At 39.2% G+C, this 17,837-nt stretch overlaps 1 protein-coding gene across 2 annotated transcripts in view; it reads left to right on the top strand.

The window, feature by feature from the left end:
- Positions 1–17,837, top strand: part of ANO3 (anoctamin 3) — a gene marked incomplete at both ends in the record, with an annotated part of 176,429 nt that overhangs the window by 40,287 nt on the left and 118,305 nt on the right. Inside the window, one exon of one of the 2 annotated variants that reach the window (XM_080345612.1) lies at positions 17,230–17,275. The exons of the other annotated variant lie outside the window; for it this stretch is intronic. Coding sequence (XP_080201738.1) covers positions 17,230–17,275 — 46 coding nt within the window. Of the gene's footprint in view, positions 1–17,229; positions 17,276–17,837 lie in introns of those variants that run through there. 2 annotated transcript variants of the gene reach the window in all.

Here is a 17,837-nt window from a genome sequence, read left to right as displayed (position 1 = left end):
AATCTACAGGATTCCTGGAAGCTGGAAGCTCTCTCTTTTATTTTTTTCAATAAGTAATAAATGAACTTGTGTTATTTAAATAGAAAAATTAGGAAACATTTTGGAAAAAGGTTCTCAGCAGTTTTCTTTCATGTTATAATGCTGTCTCTTGGATAATGGAACAATAGCGTTTTGCCTAGGGAGGTAAAAAGATGATAGATTTAAATGTGTTTTTTGCAAACTATTTTAATATATCTAAAAATAATAAAATGTCTTTCAACAAACTTTTGCACAAAAACAACTTTCTGGCAGGTTTCCCGAGAGAATGGCTTTTAAACAATTTCAGGTAAAATGGGTCAGTTTACCTAACGTTGAAATAAGAATTAGAAAATACATAAAGGTTATGTTTACTTATAGCTGGAGTGCTGCTTTTGTACATTTTACAATGATGGAACTAATATTTTGACTCCTGAGAATCCAAATTATTAAAATTAAGACCTTTTTTCCTTCTCCTTATGGTACCATGAGGAAAAATATCCTACTGACCAGAGGCAGCAATTTTACTCATGGTAACACAAAACCATGAAGAGGACCTGATGCTTTCCATTAGCACCAGTAAGGGTAGAACTGTCAATTTAATTTGATGTTTTAATCTGCTGCTATAAATTTTGTAACTGAAAGTTGCTCTAAAACTTTATGTGCTTATTGGCTAAATAAATCAGAGGCTAGTAAAATTCTGATCAGATAATTGTGCAATCAATAAAGAACACGTGCAGAGTACATAAAATGAACATTTATCTTAAAGTGCAATTGAACTTCTTCATAAAGTCAAATAAAAATATGCTTCTATTTCCAAATAATAAAGTAAGGAGACCATTGAAATTGATACTGTGGAAGTGACTGTAAACGTGATGAGAAAAACACAAGAGTGTGCTAAAGAGCCATTCATTCCCCCTGAAGCTGGAGTGTCACAGTTTTCCACCCAGCTGATGGGAGAGCAGTAGAAATCACTTGGCCTTGAGGCAGGATAACTCTCAAATACGAATAACTCAACTGTTCAAGCCAGTTTTGTTCATTTCTAAAGATTACTGTCTTGAGTGACTCAGTTTTAAGACTTACACTGTTCCCTTGACATTCATTCTGAAATAATCATTATACTCCAATTTTACTTAAATCACTTTTCTTTTAATAGAATAGTATTTCATTTTTCTCAATTTTAATACTGTTAGGGAATTCAATAAGCTATGGCAGTCTGTTCCCTAGCAGTACCATTAGTCTACACGTGGAGAATACATTCAATTATGGCTTTGGGCACCTACTTCTACATTTAAGTTGTAATTGTGATAATAGATATTATCAATCTCTTCAATTAGTTTAAACGCTTCAAAAAACATCCTGTGCTGTGTCTCAGAAAATATGGTAGAGTGTATACATCCCAAAATCCAGGCATCTCTTATCTAGCATATGTTTCCTTTTTTTTTACCAAAGCTGTTCTAGGAGATGCTGGTTTGTATAAATTATTAAGTATTTATCATAGCAGCAATTTTCACCCAGCTGAAATCACCTGCCATCAAATACCTTCTCCTGTGGTCACATAAATATTTAATTGGTGTCAAGTGGGCTTGGCCAGAGCAGACATTTGAATTACTTCCTATACATTCCAGAAGAACATTTATTATGGCCCTTCAGTGCTGGTAGACACAACTCCATTAATAACCAGGGAAAAGGGGAGAAAACCCCAGAATTGAATGCCCAGATGTGGGTAGAGCACAGATGGATGGGTCCAAGGCAAGAAAGACACAGAAAAGAAACATTTGAGTTCCTTTGAGAACTGTGATAACCTTAATATCTTGTCTTTCCCTCACTCCACTGCTTGTTAAAATAGAGATAACATTAGCACTGTTGATTCTCAGAGGACTAAGCTCATGGATCATGATCGCAGGCAATTTTTAAGGTTACTCATTGCAATTACTTGTAACTGGATTGTTGTTATCATTTCTGTTTTCAGAAGCTTCTGTTAATAACAACTAACTAAACCAACAACAAAACAACAAACACATAGATATTTCACCTACTGCTCTCTCTTTCAAAATACAAAACTGTGGTTGAAAAACAAGAATAAATAACAGTTCATGTCTCAATATTTTTTACATGAGGTCAGAAGGAAACAGAAGCAGGTCTCCCCTGCAGAGGGTGCAGTAATTCCTACCAACCCCTGCCTTCGGCAAGCCATGGTCTACTTCCAGCCCACCTAGTGATGGGAAAATCTGTGTCTGTATTACTGTTTTGTTACTTCTGGTGCCATCCAGTGTTGGATTTGGCACCTGAGACACAGCAACCCTGGCTGTACATACAGACCAGGGGATGAGATGCTGGAGAGCATCTCCATGGAGAAGGATCTGGGGGTTCTGGTTGATGGCAAGCTGAACATGAGCCAGCAGTGTCCCTGGCAGCCAAGAGGGCCAACCATGTCCTGGGTGCAGCCAGCACAGCATGGCCAGCCGGGCAGGGAGGACATTGTCCTGCTCTGCTCTGCACTCGTGCGGCCTCACCTGGAGCACTGTGTGCAGTTGCAGGTGCATAAAAAAAGATATTAAGCTACTGAAGAGTGTCCAGAAGAGGGCTACGAATTTGGTGAAGGGTTTGGAGAGGAAGTCGTATGAGGAGCAGCCAAAGTCACTTGGTTTATTCAGCCTGGAGAAGAGGAGACTGAGGGGAGAGCTCATGGTGGCTGCAGCTTCATCACAAGGGGAGGAGGAAGGGCAAACACCAAACTCTTATCTGTAGAAACCGGTGACAGAACCTGAGGGAATGGCAGAAAGATGTGCCAGGGGAGGGTCAACATCAGGAAAAGGTTCATCACCCAGAGGGTGCTGGACACAGGAACAGGCTCCCCAGGGAGGTGTCACAGCCCCAAACCTGACAGTGTCCAAGAAGAGACTGGACAATGTCCTCAGACACATGGTGTGAACTGTGGGGTTGTCATATCCAGGGACAGGATCCTTGTGAGTCCCTTCCAACTCAGGACATTCTATGGAGTCCTCTTCTTCCAGGGTTGCAAGGGAGGCTACATCAGTAGACTTCCTGGGCTGCTTCAAGACCTGTCTCTTACCTGTTTTGGGGAATAAATCCATCTCTGTGTGTAGCATGCTCTGGATGCCAGGTTGGTAAAGCTGCAGGAGCACAGGGAGAGCATGAGCCTCCTGGAAAAAGGATGAAGAGCTGTATCTGTCAGCTGTTCTCAGAACAAGCCAATATTTTATTTTTATCACTCATGCTTGATTTTGTTTACACTGAAAGGAGAATCTTGTGGCAAAAATAATCCAGACAAATAATTATCTGATTTATCTGAAATAAACCCAAGGCTCTCCGGGAAGTTGCAGAATGCTTCCTCTTCTTGATGCCTCTCCCAAAATCTGCATCTCAGACAAAAGCAGTGGCATAAAAATCAGTGGCACCTATTCAGACAGTTTTTGCAGGGAGAAATCAGTGAGCATTTTCCTCCCACTGTACTTTGACGTTGTTTTGCACATTTTATTTCTCCAGTACTGACTGAAGGACAGAACTGGAAGTCAGAAAAAAGTTCAAACATCCAAGCTCACATTCCTCGTTAACATCCCGTTCTCATCCACTGCTCTTTTGTGTGAACACAGGCTCCTTCTCACAGCATAAGCAGTTTTCTCATTACAGCTCATCTCCCACAGAACAATTCATCAACACCCAAGATTAACTGATTTATGTTATCACCATTTTTCCTGCCACATGTCACCAGGGTGGTCCTCCCTTTTAAGTCCAGGGAAGAGGTCCAAGTACACAATGTTTGTAGCAATAGGGGCTGTGTTTATTTGTGTACATTCCTAATATGACAATTGACAGAGAAGAGCTGTGATGTTTCTTTGGGGGGAAAAAAAAAACCCCTCAAAAGTATATTTAAAGGAACAGTGAAGAACTTTAGCTCTGTTTAACCACTCCTGATAGTGTTGGTTGTGAAGTTAGTTCTTTTGGGCTTAATCAGTTTTTGCAACATTTCATGAATACACCTATATGTTGTTTTTATGCACATTTTTTTCTCTTTACCTCTTTTCCATTTAGTTCTTCCATGAGCCATCACCAAACATGAAATGGATCTATAATCTTTCTTTTCTCTAAATTTTACTTTTACCCGAATTCTCATACAATTTACTTCTGACTTTCTTGGAAGGTGGCTCTCTTGCAACATCCTAAGCAACAGCTGATCTTTAATGGGGTGTATTTTATCTGCTCCTCATCCTCCCTACTACAAATGCATAACTATTTCTTGCTGTTGCTCATCATACTAGTATAATTGTATTGTTATGACACTATCTTTATCACTGGCATAAATTTTCCCTAGTAAGAAGACAGTCTCTTTTTTGCAATTTAGTTCAATTCTAAAATGCCAAGAAAATCTGCATTATTATTTTCTTGAAAATGAAAATGACTGAATGACTCAAAAGCAGATGTCTTCAGCATAAATAAATATCTGCTTATAAATACTATTTCTTTGTAATGGCTATTTCTTTTCACACTAGTTTTCTTTGGCTGCGATGTTTGATTTTGCTCTTTTTCCTTCTTATGTGAGGAGGCCAGGCCTAAATGTAAGATGTGGGGTAATACAGTATCATAATCTCTAATATATTCTATATTTCACCAGACAAATAGTCGATTTAATTTATTCACTTAATCATAAATAAATCTCTTCAGGTATTTAAAGTCCCTATTGGTTTCATAACAAAGTCCTATTCAGTGTTAGATAACCTGGTGCTATTTACATTGGCCTTTGGATGTCACTGTTACAACGCAAGTATAACTAAAAATAGCCATAGATATCTTTGAATAGTGATATCAATTAATAATATTTTCTTTTTAAAAAGCTCATGTTTCTTAATAAGCTGTTATTGATGTGAATCATTAAGTTTGGGAGTAAGAAGAAAATTACAAAATTTAGGCAATTAACTTACTCTTTGTACTGGTTGGGATGTGATTATTTACTCTGGTGTGCGAGTACTGTCACAGACATATATGACTAGATGACATATACATCTGGTCATGAGTTGGGAACCATCTTCTATTCAGAAGCTACATTTACATCTGAAATATGGCATTGGACGTGATTATAAACTCTCATAAATACTGTGCAACAAATTTGTTTGTTAGGGTACATTGTACTAAAAAGGAGGAAAGGTATGGGGTACCAAGCTTGCATATCTTCTTTGCATACGTCTTTTTTGTTGCCTTTTGTCAATCAACTAATAATCACAAAATTTATGGCTTTCATTGCCATTACAACACCAGTTAGTATAAACAGAATGATTCCTTGATGACAAATCTCTCATACACACACATTTTATACATACATATGTATATATATATTTAAAAAACAGAATGTTTTTGTCTAAACTACAACTATATAACTCAAAAACTGTCATACTTGGACATCGAAAACCAGCAAAGAGTGTTTAGAAAAGCATAAGATGTAGTTTTCAGGGGGGTCTGGAGATTATTTTTCACCTTTCTCCTTTCCCCACCTCCACCTGCTGTTCCCAGAAGAACCTTCACTTCCTACACAATCCAGAGCCTGCTATGTTGCTGTGGTTCTCTTCCTGCAAAAAGTAGAGAAATATGTATATTTATATGTATATGTTTGTGTGAATAGGTGTATACATACAGATATACAGAGCTCGACTTGCTGATGATTTCCAGAGACAGCCTGATCTGTGCTACTCAAGCTGAGCTGTTGTTTTTCAGAACCCTGTGGATTCCTCTTGACTGTTATTGACTGTGGGATTTGCAGCTGTAAAGTTCTCCAGGTAAAATTCTCACCTGATGTTGAATTGAGCTTTGTTTGACTCCTAAGACCATTAACAACAGAAATGTGGAAAAAACATGAGTCTCTTAATTTTGGACAGTACTTCTTTTTAGCTAAAATTGCTAAAAACGTGCCCTACCTCTCTTAAAATGAACTGTTTGTAGTGATCATGCTTCTTCTCCACAAGCATCTCGCCTTTTGTCATCTTGAGTTCCAGCATTATCTTGCTTCAGTCGCAGCAGTTTAGACATCTTAACTGAGCTAGAAACTTGGGTTTTGCCAGTGATCTGGCAAAACATTTTCCTGAAGTGGTTAAAAATATGATGCTGCTTCTCCGAAGTTTAAAATAGATGGTAGAATGGCTGAAACCTCCCTACATACTGGCTTTTTCTATGCACACACATGCTGGGGATGTGGAATATTTGCTCTTTTTCTCTAAACATGCTGTTTTGGGGACCCATCCTTGAGTTTTCTGCTGCACTCTTTTGGGGAACTGAAGGATGTGGTTCAAGTGACACAGTGTATGCTTGCAACTGTACAACTTCTACATTATTACTGGAATACGACTTCTTTAAGCTTCTAAAGGAATAAAGGAGAGAAGAATGCTTCAGTTATATTTTTAAATACGTGTTTTGCCACTGTTGTTAAACTTGTGAGGGCACAGCATAGAGCCATCAAGCTCTTCTGTGGCACTGACAGTGTGTGCTTTGGAGACACCCAGGGAAACAAGAAGGATGTGGCAGACTGAGGTGAACTGGCATTTTCATTTTGAGAAACTGTGGTCCTCACATTTGGACAACAACACACAAAACTACTCTATATTTCTTGTTTTCATTTTGTAGAGGGAAATGGTATCTATTTGATCTCAAGTGCAAAGCTTTTGTGTATGTTTTAAAAACAAGAAGTTAAAGTGATTTGTGGATTTTGCCTTGGGTGCATCGAGACTGACACATATTTTTCTGCTCCTGACAACTTATTCATCTGTGTAGTTCTAAATGATGCTGAAATAAGATACAGAACAGTCAGTCAGTTCAAGTTACTTCTGCAGCAGTAATAGTTGGGCACAACACTCACTTAAAGAGCTGTTGAGCACCACTGAACAGCCTGTTGATATGTAGCACTTTAGAGCACATGAAATCAAGATACTATATACAAGCAAGAAGTAGGTATGTACCGAGTTTTTTTTCTATTTTATTTTTGTGATGATCATGAAAATAGAACTAATTGCTAATGTCTCTTTGTGCACTACCCAATATATGTTTTTCAATAAATAAAATGCATGCAAATAAATTGAGAGATCAAAACTGCTACTGTCTTCCAGATAGCATCTTTAGAAGTTCTTATTTTACAAGAATACACGTTCAGAGTAACTAGCATGGATAACTTGTGTAACTAATCACTATAATTCCATATTAAACCAATAATTAACATTTACATTACAAAAACATTGCTATTTCTAGAGAGTTTGAATGGCAAGAATCCTAGCTAATACAAGCTGAAAAAGTGACTGGGAAAGCTGTGTATGTGCGTATGCTACTATTGCCTTAATTTATAACCAACTGACATATAATGTGTGCAATTCCACTTTGAAAATCTAAGGTTGTTTAGAATCAGGTGTTGAATAGCTATTAAATATATTTCACATGAAAGCCTCTTAAAATGGATTTGGAAATACAGAGTCCTAAATTTTCCTGCCAACTTAAAGGTAAATAACCTGTTGTACTTAAATCAAAGATATTGTACACAGTGCTTCCAGCTTTCCATTAATTCAGACCTGCAAAGTGGCATAAATGAATGCAGCCAGTGGGATGAAGCACGATGGAAAACTTGGCCTGAATTTAAACAGGTGATAGATTCAGTTATTCAGTAGCTCTATTTATGTATAACATTCTGTCATTTGGGTTAAATGAAATAAAGCTAGTTAAGCATTGCTAATGAAGTAAAGACAAAAGCCTTATGAACTTTTATCCTAATCTTGAAATGCAAATAGATATTCTTACAATTCTCCATCAACTCAAACCACCCCAAAAGCTAGTAACTATAAAACAATATAATAACAAATTTCCCAATAGTTTCAGCAATCCAGACTGTAAAAACTATAGACTATATAGAGACATATAGACAGTGCCTGTGTGCACTCCTTCATGTTTTCACCCCAGAGTGCAATGAAAGCACGTCATGTTTCTTGCATAGGTGTCTTATAGGGAAAAAGTGATAGGGAGGCAGAACAAATTCTTTGCTTACTATTTGCTTTTTCAAAAGAACATCAGGATAATAATGCTCTATACTCTTCCTTCTACTGTAAAAGCTAAAAGAAATATGCCATTCTTCTGTCAGGGAAAAATATATATCGATATCTATCTTTTGTACTGATATTTACACACTTCCACAACTTCTCCAATTTCCATTTAAAAGAGGAAAAAGGAGAAAGTTAAGCTAGAAAGGCACCATTCAGAGAAGAAAACCTTCATTTCACTGTAATAGCTTAGAAAATTATACCTAATGGTATATGAAGGTAACTGCTTTTTTGTATTGTTTCTGTGGTCATGCACAACTCATTTTTCCAATGTGTGATATCTTTTAAATCCAAAAGTTTCAGGATAAGAAAACTAGAGAAATAAAACTCTGCCTGAAACTGAAAATAATAATTTAAATTTGAAAAGGAGGAGAAAAAATAAATGTTATTTTGTTAACCCTGGTTTACATTCTGGTTTTGCAGGTGTGTCTAGAGTACTCCACAAGTCCCAGCATTCATAATCTCATTTATTACTCTTTAACAGTATATACTACATGTTCCAAGAGTATTTTTTTACAGGATTTGGCATGTAATTACTATTTGTCCAGGATACAAGCTCTGTACAAATATCCTGTCTGCTGTGAGTTCACTTGGCTCATCTAAGATGTGTAGAAACCAATATATCTTCTGAGAGTAAGCCGTGTTTTCACAGACTAAACAACTATGTGTGCAGAGGAACAAAGTGTAACCTAGATATTTTTAAAAATAAATCCTTGAGAACACTCACAGCTGATTCGACTCGAGTCGTTTTAGCTCATGAAGCCTATGACAGTGTTGTTAAATTAGTGTGGTGTTTGGAGAAAAGAAAAGTGTTCCTCTCCCATCATCCATTTCTTGATGTCTGATTTTTCCTCAGCTGTCATGCTCTACTGCATTACTTTGATTTTCTGGCTTGCAAATTCAACAAGACGGTATTTAAATTCTGAAACTTGTTTTTTTCTTTTCATGACTCTTTGAAACAGAAATACATGAGCTTTTTTCATTATTGGAAATTTTAAGAGGCATTGATGAACCATGACCAAACTAAAAGCAATTTGGTCATGATAACAAATACATTCTATTTGAAAATCTTACCCCGCATTTCCATTAGTGTTAGGTCTTTTGAAAATCTATATAAAATACTCAATTACAAAACAGAGCACTCTACTTTTGGCCAATAATTAAAAGAAAAAAAGCTGTTTGTTTGTTGTTTTTTTAATTTTTTTAAAGCCTTTCTTGTACTTGGATGCAATAAGGACACTCAAAAGATCCCACCTTTGTAAAAAAGCATCTGCAAAATTACTATTGCTTATCTTCTTGTTGTATAATACTATAGTGCTTCCCGGGTCAGAACATAAGATGGCACCCTGCTTATTTCTCTGCAAAATATTGTCTGTAGTATTAGTGCCATGAGTTTTGTGGGAGTTCACCTGGTGCAGGCGAGTTCTGGGGTGGTGGAACACAGAAGTCTGTGGGATGGGATAACCCACCTCAGTATGTTTCTTCCAAAATGACTGGGAGGTGATTGATGCACGGTAAATAGGTGTGTGTGGGCTCACAGCTCACATGTTTGGCGTCGATCCACTCTCAGATGCTGCCGTCAGAGAAAAATACATGCCAGACTTCTAGTGGCGAGCTGGGATGAGGACATGGTACCTGGCATGAGGTTTTGCAGCCATGGAGGAGTCTGGTAAGGCAACTAAAAATAAGGTCAAAGCCGCATGTGAGCATGATGCTGAGTAGTGGAATTTCTGTGAAGCTGCTAATTGAAACACCCTGATTTCATTAATGATGCCGCAATGAAGAAATAGTCCTCTTTGAAGAAACTCTCAGTAGTTCCTTTTGTTTTGAGTTTTGGCAGATTGGCTGACAAGGAATGCAGGCATGCTGTGAGATTAATTAAAAATTACCATATCTGAACGTCAGTGTTTTATACAAGTTGGAAAGGAACAGTCTGATATTGCTACACAGTGACGTTACATTGCTGTGCTAGCTGCTGCCAAGAAGATATCCTAATGTTTTTGTGGAACTCTTGTGTTTGTATTAATGTAATCCCAGGACTTTCAGCTCTGGACTCGGGTTTTGCTGTTCTGAATTCTCTAAAGAAACATACAGCAGGAAAAACTGCCTTTCCTGAATGAACCGTATCAATTAATTTCACTTCTTCATCATGTGCGGGTAACATGTCAAGCTCACATAACTGTTGCTATATCATTTCCACTGTGATGTGCATGGAAATAGTCAAATGATGTGCAGGTAGAGATTTTACATAGTAAGCTCATAAACCACGTTTATTCCTCTCCCATTTTGCTTTTTCTTGCTGTTCCTTTTAATAGTTTGTAGGTGCTTTTTCTTGTCTGTTTTTTTTCTTGGTGGGAGAATCGGGGTAAAAAAATGTAAATGGGGAAAAAAAGAGCAGGTAGTGGCCAAAGAAATCCAAATAGTAAGAACTAAGAGGTTCTAAGCAGAACTTGGCTGTTCGGGCACTGAGCAGTAATAGAGGGTTAATCTCTAAACCAAGGCATTGATGATCCAAGAAGATATGGTAAATAGAGGAACAAATGCCTAAATTATAACTTTTTCTATTTTAACTGTAAATTTAGACTATACAGCTAAGGACTATGTTAATAGCTTGTTTCTAATAATTTCAACTACCATCACTCTTGAGGCTCCATTGCTGAGAACATAGTAGTAAACAATAGATGCACATATTTGCAGAATAGGTCTATACAGTAGAAACATGAATTAGAGGATAGATAATTTATCATCGATAGTGTATTTTTTAGTGTGCCTGATCATTTTCTTCTGCACTTGGCCAGTTAGGCTGCTAATAAGAAGTAGAATTATACTGCAGCAGTTTGGTAGCTGCTACTGCAGAGCTGGATGACAATAATCTTTCTGCTTGCTTGAAATAAAATGTGAAATAATAAAACTGAGATGCATAATAGAAAAATGAAAACATGACTAAGTAGAAGGTTTCCTATCTGGAAAATACGGATAGGTGTGTGTGTACTGGATACTGACGTTTAATTCTGGTTTTCCCTCTACACTTGTTCCTTGACACTAGTGTTTTCTTTATAATCTCTTTGCATTATTATTGAAGGTTTTTTTTAGTCTGTATGGGTCTATTCCAGTGTACACCAGGCATGAAAATGCTGGATTCCTTAGAATTCTAGTTTGGCATTTTGATCCAAATATTTTAGAACAAAACTGAGCTTCTTTGCTGAGGTAAATTAAATTTCCTAAACATATGAACTGTAAGTTTCTCTGTTTCTTGTGTTAGCTGGATAAGTTAAGGCCAAAACCTGAAAAGTAACTCTGTTCAGGGAAATTATTAGGATGTAAACGTGAATCTGTAAAACACAAGCTTAAAAATAAGCATCAAGTTACAGTGAGCTGCAGAATCAAGGTCCAAACACTTCATATCAGTCAGAAAACAGTTCCGTTTATATAAGGAAATTCTATCTAGTCAGAGAGAAATGTCTCTTAAATTACCAGAGAAATGAAATATTAAAATATGGAAATCAGTGAGATTTCAAGGGTTAGTGTCTTAGCAACACAAAGTAAAATCTTTATAGAAATGTTCAATTTTTAAATTCATCTACTACATACTTTATCATGCTGCATAATCTGCTTTCTAGACCTTTTCTGTAGTGACTGACAGCTTTATTAGAGCTAATGAAGGGCCTCCTCATCATCTATGGCAAAAATCCCATTGTTTTCAGTAAGATCAGAACATTTGCAAACAATTTTACTGCAAATGAATTTTGCATTGCAGAGTTTTAAATATTGCAGAACTGCCCTCTCTGAAAAAGAGGTGGACTCAACAATTCTGTAAACATTAATTTTTCATGCTATTTAAATTTATTACATAAAAATTGATAGGTAATCAATAATTTTGGGTGCTGCTGTAAACGCTTAATGCTGTAACTCAGACAACATTTTAGACTAAGGAATCACCCTGATCTCAAAAATCTTCTTGCAAATTGTTTAGAAAATGTACTCTACAAGAATTTTAGAAATTTGTATGTTTGAGAAGGGATGTTTAATTTTGAATTTATATTATAGGCCATTTAATAATATCTGACTGTTTTGTGCTTTGATGAGCTGCATAAGCATGTACTCAAGAAAATCCTTCATTACAGATATGAAAAAAATAGCATAACTTTATAGTTTGTTTTAATAACAATTCCAAATTGTGTGTCTACCTCCTGGTTTGAATTAGTCTGGTTGCAACTCTCTTATTTTTGCTTTTTATTACATCCTCAATCTCCTGTTCTAAAGCTTTTCCATTGCCATCAACAAACTGGGTCAGGCATAGCTTGGCCAAGGCAACTTTTGAAAACCTTCATGGACAGATATGTCACTACTTTGTGTGTAACCTGTTCTGGTAGAGCATTACCAAGGCTGTAAAAACTTACTCTTAGTGTTCAATCTCAACCTCACATCCCATCATGGGTGGCTGTTGTCACTAATCAGGTCATTTAGCACTAAAAAGAGTTTGCTGCTGTCATCTTTGTGATGTTCTAGGCTGCTGGAACTCCTTAGTTTATTTTTCAGATTAAATAAACCCAGTTATAGACCGCTGACCATCTTGGGTAGCCTTTTTATGGACCTTTGCCAGTTTTCCAGCACCTTTCCTGAACTGAAGGGATGTGAAGCGCCAAAGCTAAACACAAAATTGCAGGTGCAGCTACAGTCGCGCCAAGGGGATTAATAACCCTTTGATCTGTTGGCTACATTTCTCCTAAGGTTTGCTTTATTTGTGATACAAGTGCCCAGTTGGCTGGTGTTTCCCATAACCTTCAGGTCCTTCCCATCAGAGCTGCTGCTCGGCCTGAATTGATGTATGGGGCTTTTTCAGGTGCAGAATTTTGCACTTGCTGAATGTCATGAATCTCTCTTGGAATTTAGTAACAGCTGGCTATAATTAACTTTTGAGATGACTATGTTTCTTAAGGAAATAATTGGCATATGTCACTTATAGGTTAATTAGGTTTTAATTTAAGGTTCTATTTCACGTGACTTTCTGAAAAGCACCATGGAATAACAAAATTTAATTTACAACCTCTCTCTCTCATAGCCTGTTCTAGTACCAAAACAACCTCCTGATAGAAAGTGAATCTGGAGGCTCAATCCTCCTGTTCTTACCAGATAAATGCCTGGCAAATTTTACAGATGCCAGATAATACAGATGTGCATAGAGCTACACATATGATGATGAAGCGAGACTAAAATAGAAAATCTTACTTTCTAATCTCTCCTGACAAAGACTCTCATGGAAAAGGCATGTCTATCTATCAAACTGAGTTAATGTCAAAACTGAATACCTCAAACCTCAGCAAAAACTCAGTAAGATGTACATCAACCATAAGCTTTTAAGCCATGATTTTGGTTCTTTTGATTTGTAGAATATAAGGTTTAAGTCTAGTTTTGTTTGAGCCTGATCTCATTACTAAGTCCAGAGTTTTGATATTTTAGAAAGGGTTTAAGGACGGTTACAGATGGATAATGTGAGACTTAGCTTAGTGTAACTAATGGTTTCAAAATATAGAGTATTCATTAGACAGTGAGCATGAGGGTAGATTTTTATTTTAATATAGGTTCAAAGCCAATGTAACTTGTGCATATGAAGCCTAAAAATGCATACATTTCCTACATTTCTTAGCCATCTACTCCTAATTGTTCTGTTGTCTGCACTCTAAAGTATTGTTAAACTGGACCAATCTCTCCTCCTTTACTGAAGAATTCTTTCCAGATGCTCATATTATCATATTTTAGCATTATCAAGCTTAGTCAGTTGACAATGTGAAGGATTTAATTTAAAACACTTTCATAGAGATATTTTTTCTTCTCTTTGCAGACCTTACCCCCAGCTGTCCTATCTGTAGTCTCATGCATATGTGCTACCTACTGCTAAAAATTGAGCTTTATTATTGAGAAACAAGCAGAAAAATAACTCACTTCTGTCCTCAAAATTTAATAACTCTGCTGGGTTTCTGAGCACTGCCTTAGCTTGGCTTTCTTTGCCTGTTGTTTTGTGAACTAATAGAGTCAGATAAATCTGTTTGAATTCAAGAGTTCTGTAATTTTCATGGAGGACTGTGGACCAGAAATTAGATGGATGGCCCTGAGTATGAGGCAGATGACAGCCTCTGTTCCAAGAGTGTGCGAGATAACCTCTTTAGGCTGTAATTTTACCTAGAGGCACCTTTTCTTCCCTTCTGCATTTTGTAGATTACTATCATATGAGAGCAGCTAAGGGTGCTCTTCTGTTTTCCTTTGGTAAGAAGCAAAGCAGAACGTATGCTGTTCTTTTACTTCACTTGTAAGTCAAAGGTGTCATCTGAGGTCTCTCAGAAAAATAGCTCTTGCCTAGAAACTTACAGAGGTTTAGACCAGTGCAGTGAAAGAACTACAGTTGCTGTTTGCAGATTACACATATAACTACTAAGTTTATAGTTTGTATGTTACTTATTTTTTCCCCCCTGGTGACTTTCAGTTGCTGAGTATGGATTTGGTTTTAATCCCTACTTATCCATTCTAACTTCTGCGCTAAAGCTTGACAGTAAACAAGTAGGACTTGATTCTGCCTCTTCTTTTGGCTTGCTCCTGGTTTGCTCGCATTTGTTGATCAACAAGAGCCAGCTTGGCTGGTCTCCATTCGCCTCATTCTGCTGTGCAACATCCATAGTGCTATCGCTCAGCAGGAGAAAGCTGTTCCCAGCAGTTTTCCTGAGATTGCAGGAGTGCAGAGGAATACCTCAGCTATTCCACTCAGCATGTAGAAAGCCAGTGGAGACTGACAAATGAGTGGGATAGTGTCCTCACAGCACCAGAGCTGCTGCATCTTTTCCTAAACTAACTGACAACAAAACTTCTGCAAATGTTCCAAACAAAAACAAAATTTGTTCAGCTATCCTGAGGAGGTAAGTAGGTTGGTTTATTTTTTATCCCCTTATGTTAACAGTTGGATGTGTCAGCTGCACCTTACATAAGCGATGTCTGGTATACTCTAGAAATAAAGTGCTGGAGAATACCTCCCAGTTAGGATGCAATTTTAATTTTATCTGTCTGAGTATAAGAGCCCTTGTATGGATGTATTGCTTTATATATGGCTATTTAGGGTTTTTTTTTCATAGTGGAAAAACATCCTTGCACTATATATATATATATGTATAAAGCATCTATCCATTGTGGTTCTTCAACTAAGATGAAATAGACAAAGTAGTACGACTTTATAGTACAGACTGGCCTACAGTAAGGGGTGGCAATCATGTAATTTTTTTAAGCAGATGGTGTACTACAAGTCCCAGTCAACTATGGGGAAGTTCCAGCTTTGCTTTACTATCAGAGGAAATCTCTAGTACACCTTATAGCACACAAATGGAGCCACAAAGTTTAAAGGGGTAATACAGATTTTGCTGCTAGCTACAGAGGTTGCAATAGGTGATTTTTGTTTAATTTCTGTTGGGTAAATAATGTGTGAATCCCTAAATGGAGAAGATAAATACTGCTAGGTACAGACTAGAATACTGAACTGACTGAATGTAAAAGGATCGGGAAAAAATATTATTGTTGCAGAAAATTGCAAACAAAACATATGACAGGAATTGAATGATACTATTGTGAAACTTACTCAGAACCCAGAGAGAATAACAAGAGCGGAGGAAGACAGGAAAAGAAATTAAAGCCTTATAAATTTGAATCTTTTATCATCTGGAATGAGCCTTTTGGCGTGCACCATGGAGAAAAGAGAAATTATAACACAAATAGCATAGAAATGGGCCACGTCAGACCTTGAATGTGCAATTTAGTGTCTTTTTGTAAAAAGCTATCTCCGGTAAGATTAAGACGATTAAGTTTTACAACACATTTGAAAAAAAAAAAAAAGGCTGGTGACGCCACTCAGCTTTATGGTGTGATGACAGGGCTGGAGGGGCTGAAATGCAAGATGTAAATGTATCTATTACTTTGCAAAGGACATGCAAGTTACATTAATCTTCCCTTTAGCTCATCAGTAACACCTGGTGTCCTTTACAGAGAGACCAAGGGTTACAGGGAGGCAATAAGTTGGGGAATGACCTATTAGAGAGCAGTGTAGGGGAAAGGGACCTGGGGTCCTGGTGGACGGCAGGATGACCGTGAGCCAGCACTGCGCCCTTGTGGCCAGGAAGGCAAATGGCATCCTGGGGTGTATTAGAAGGGGGTGGTCAGTAGGTCGAGAGAGGTTCTCCTGCCCTCTACTCTGCCCTGGTGAGACCACATCTGGAATATTGTGTCCAGTTGTGGCCCCTCAGTTCCAGCAGGACAGGGAACTGCTGGAGAGAGTCCAGCGCAGGGCAACAAAGATGCTGAAGGGAGTGGAACATCTCCCGTGTGAGGAAAGGCTGAGGGAGCTGGGGCTCTTTAGCTTGGAGAAGAGGAGACTGAGGGGTGACCTTATTAATGTTTATCAATATGTAAAGGGTGTGTATCATGAGGATGGAGCCAGGCTCTTCTTGGTGACAATCAATGATAGGACAAGGGGCAATGAGTACAAACTGGAACACGGGAGGTTCCACTTAAATTTGAGAAGAAACTTCTTCTCAGTGAGGGTAACAGACACTGGAACAGGCTGCCCAGGGAGGTTGTGAAGTCTCCTTCTCTGGAGACATTCAAAACCCATCTGGACACCTTCCTGTCTAACCTCATCTGGGTGTTTCTGCTCCAGTGGCAGGTTTGGACTGGATGAGCTTTCGAGGTCCCTTCCCATCCCTGACATTCTGTAATTCTGCAATGGGGATGTTGAGATGGACGGGCATGCGGGCAGGCCCTGACCCCTCCGGTCCCCGCTCCCCATGGGAACAGGAGGGATGCGCGGAGCTGCCCGAATTCCCCTTCCCGGGGGGTCGGGGAGACGTGCCGGCTCCGAGCCCGCCCCTCGCCCTCCCGGACCCAGCGTTCCCGGCTGCTGCGGGCGCCATCCCCTCGGTCTCCGCTGCGCGGCGGGCCACGCCGGGCCGCTCCGCCCGTTGCCAGAGCAACGGTGGCGCCGGGGGCTGCGGACCGGGGCGGGCCGGGCTGCGCCGCTGGGTTCCCGCCTCCCCTTCCACCGTTACCGCCCCGCAGCCGGCGGGCTGGCAGCTGGGAGGCTGTGTCCGCCAAGATGGTTCACCACTCGGGCTCCATCCAGTCCTTTAGACAGCAGAAAGGTCAGTAGAAACCCCTCTCTGCCCGACACACACATGCCCGGCGCCTGTGTCGCCGCTCCGGGATGCGCCAGGTGCATCGGATGCTGATGCCTGCATATATGCCTGAGTGTGTCCGCATGCGGGCGGGCAGCCCCGGGTTGTGCTCCAATTGCTGATGCTATAGGGTATTTTAGCGGTTTTCGAGCCATGAGGCTGCAGCGGGCTGGGAGGGCGCCCGGCGGGTCCAGCCGCAGCGGCTGGCGGGGCCGGGGGGGCCCGATCCGGCCGCTCCGACCCGGTCCCACCCGGCCCGGCCTCCGCAGCCACTCCCCTGGGCGAGAAAGTTTTTTCTCCCTGAGAAACGCTGCTGGTTTGTTGTTTTTCAGTCGTTGCACAGGTGATTTTACAGATCCGGACAGGTCGTTCACCCTCTGGAGTTTGCTGCTGTTGTTTCTGGTCCGTGCTCTTATCTAAATTAGATCTTGAGAAAGAAGAGTAGCTGCAATTGTGGGGGGGGCTCTGGTGTGGCAAGTGCAAGTTCAGTCCTTGTATCTGTTTATTTCATAGAATACAAGGTTGGGAA

Source organism: Nesoenas mayeri, assembly GCF_963082525.1.
Source record: "Nesoenas mayeri genome assembly, chromosome: 5".
In the NCBI taxonomy this organism is placed as follows: Eukaryota; Metazoa; Chordata; class Aves; order Columbiformes; family Columbidae; genus Nesoenas; species Nesoenas mayeri.
The sequence above is the reverse complement of the archived record's forward strand: the minus strand, read 5'-3'. Positions and strand labels throughout refer to the sequence as shown.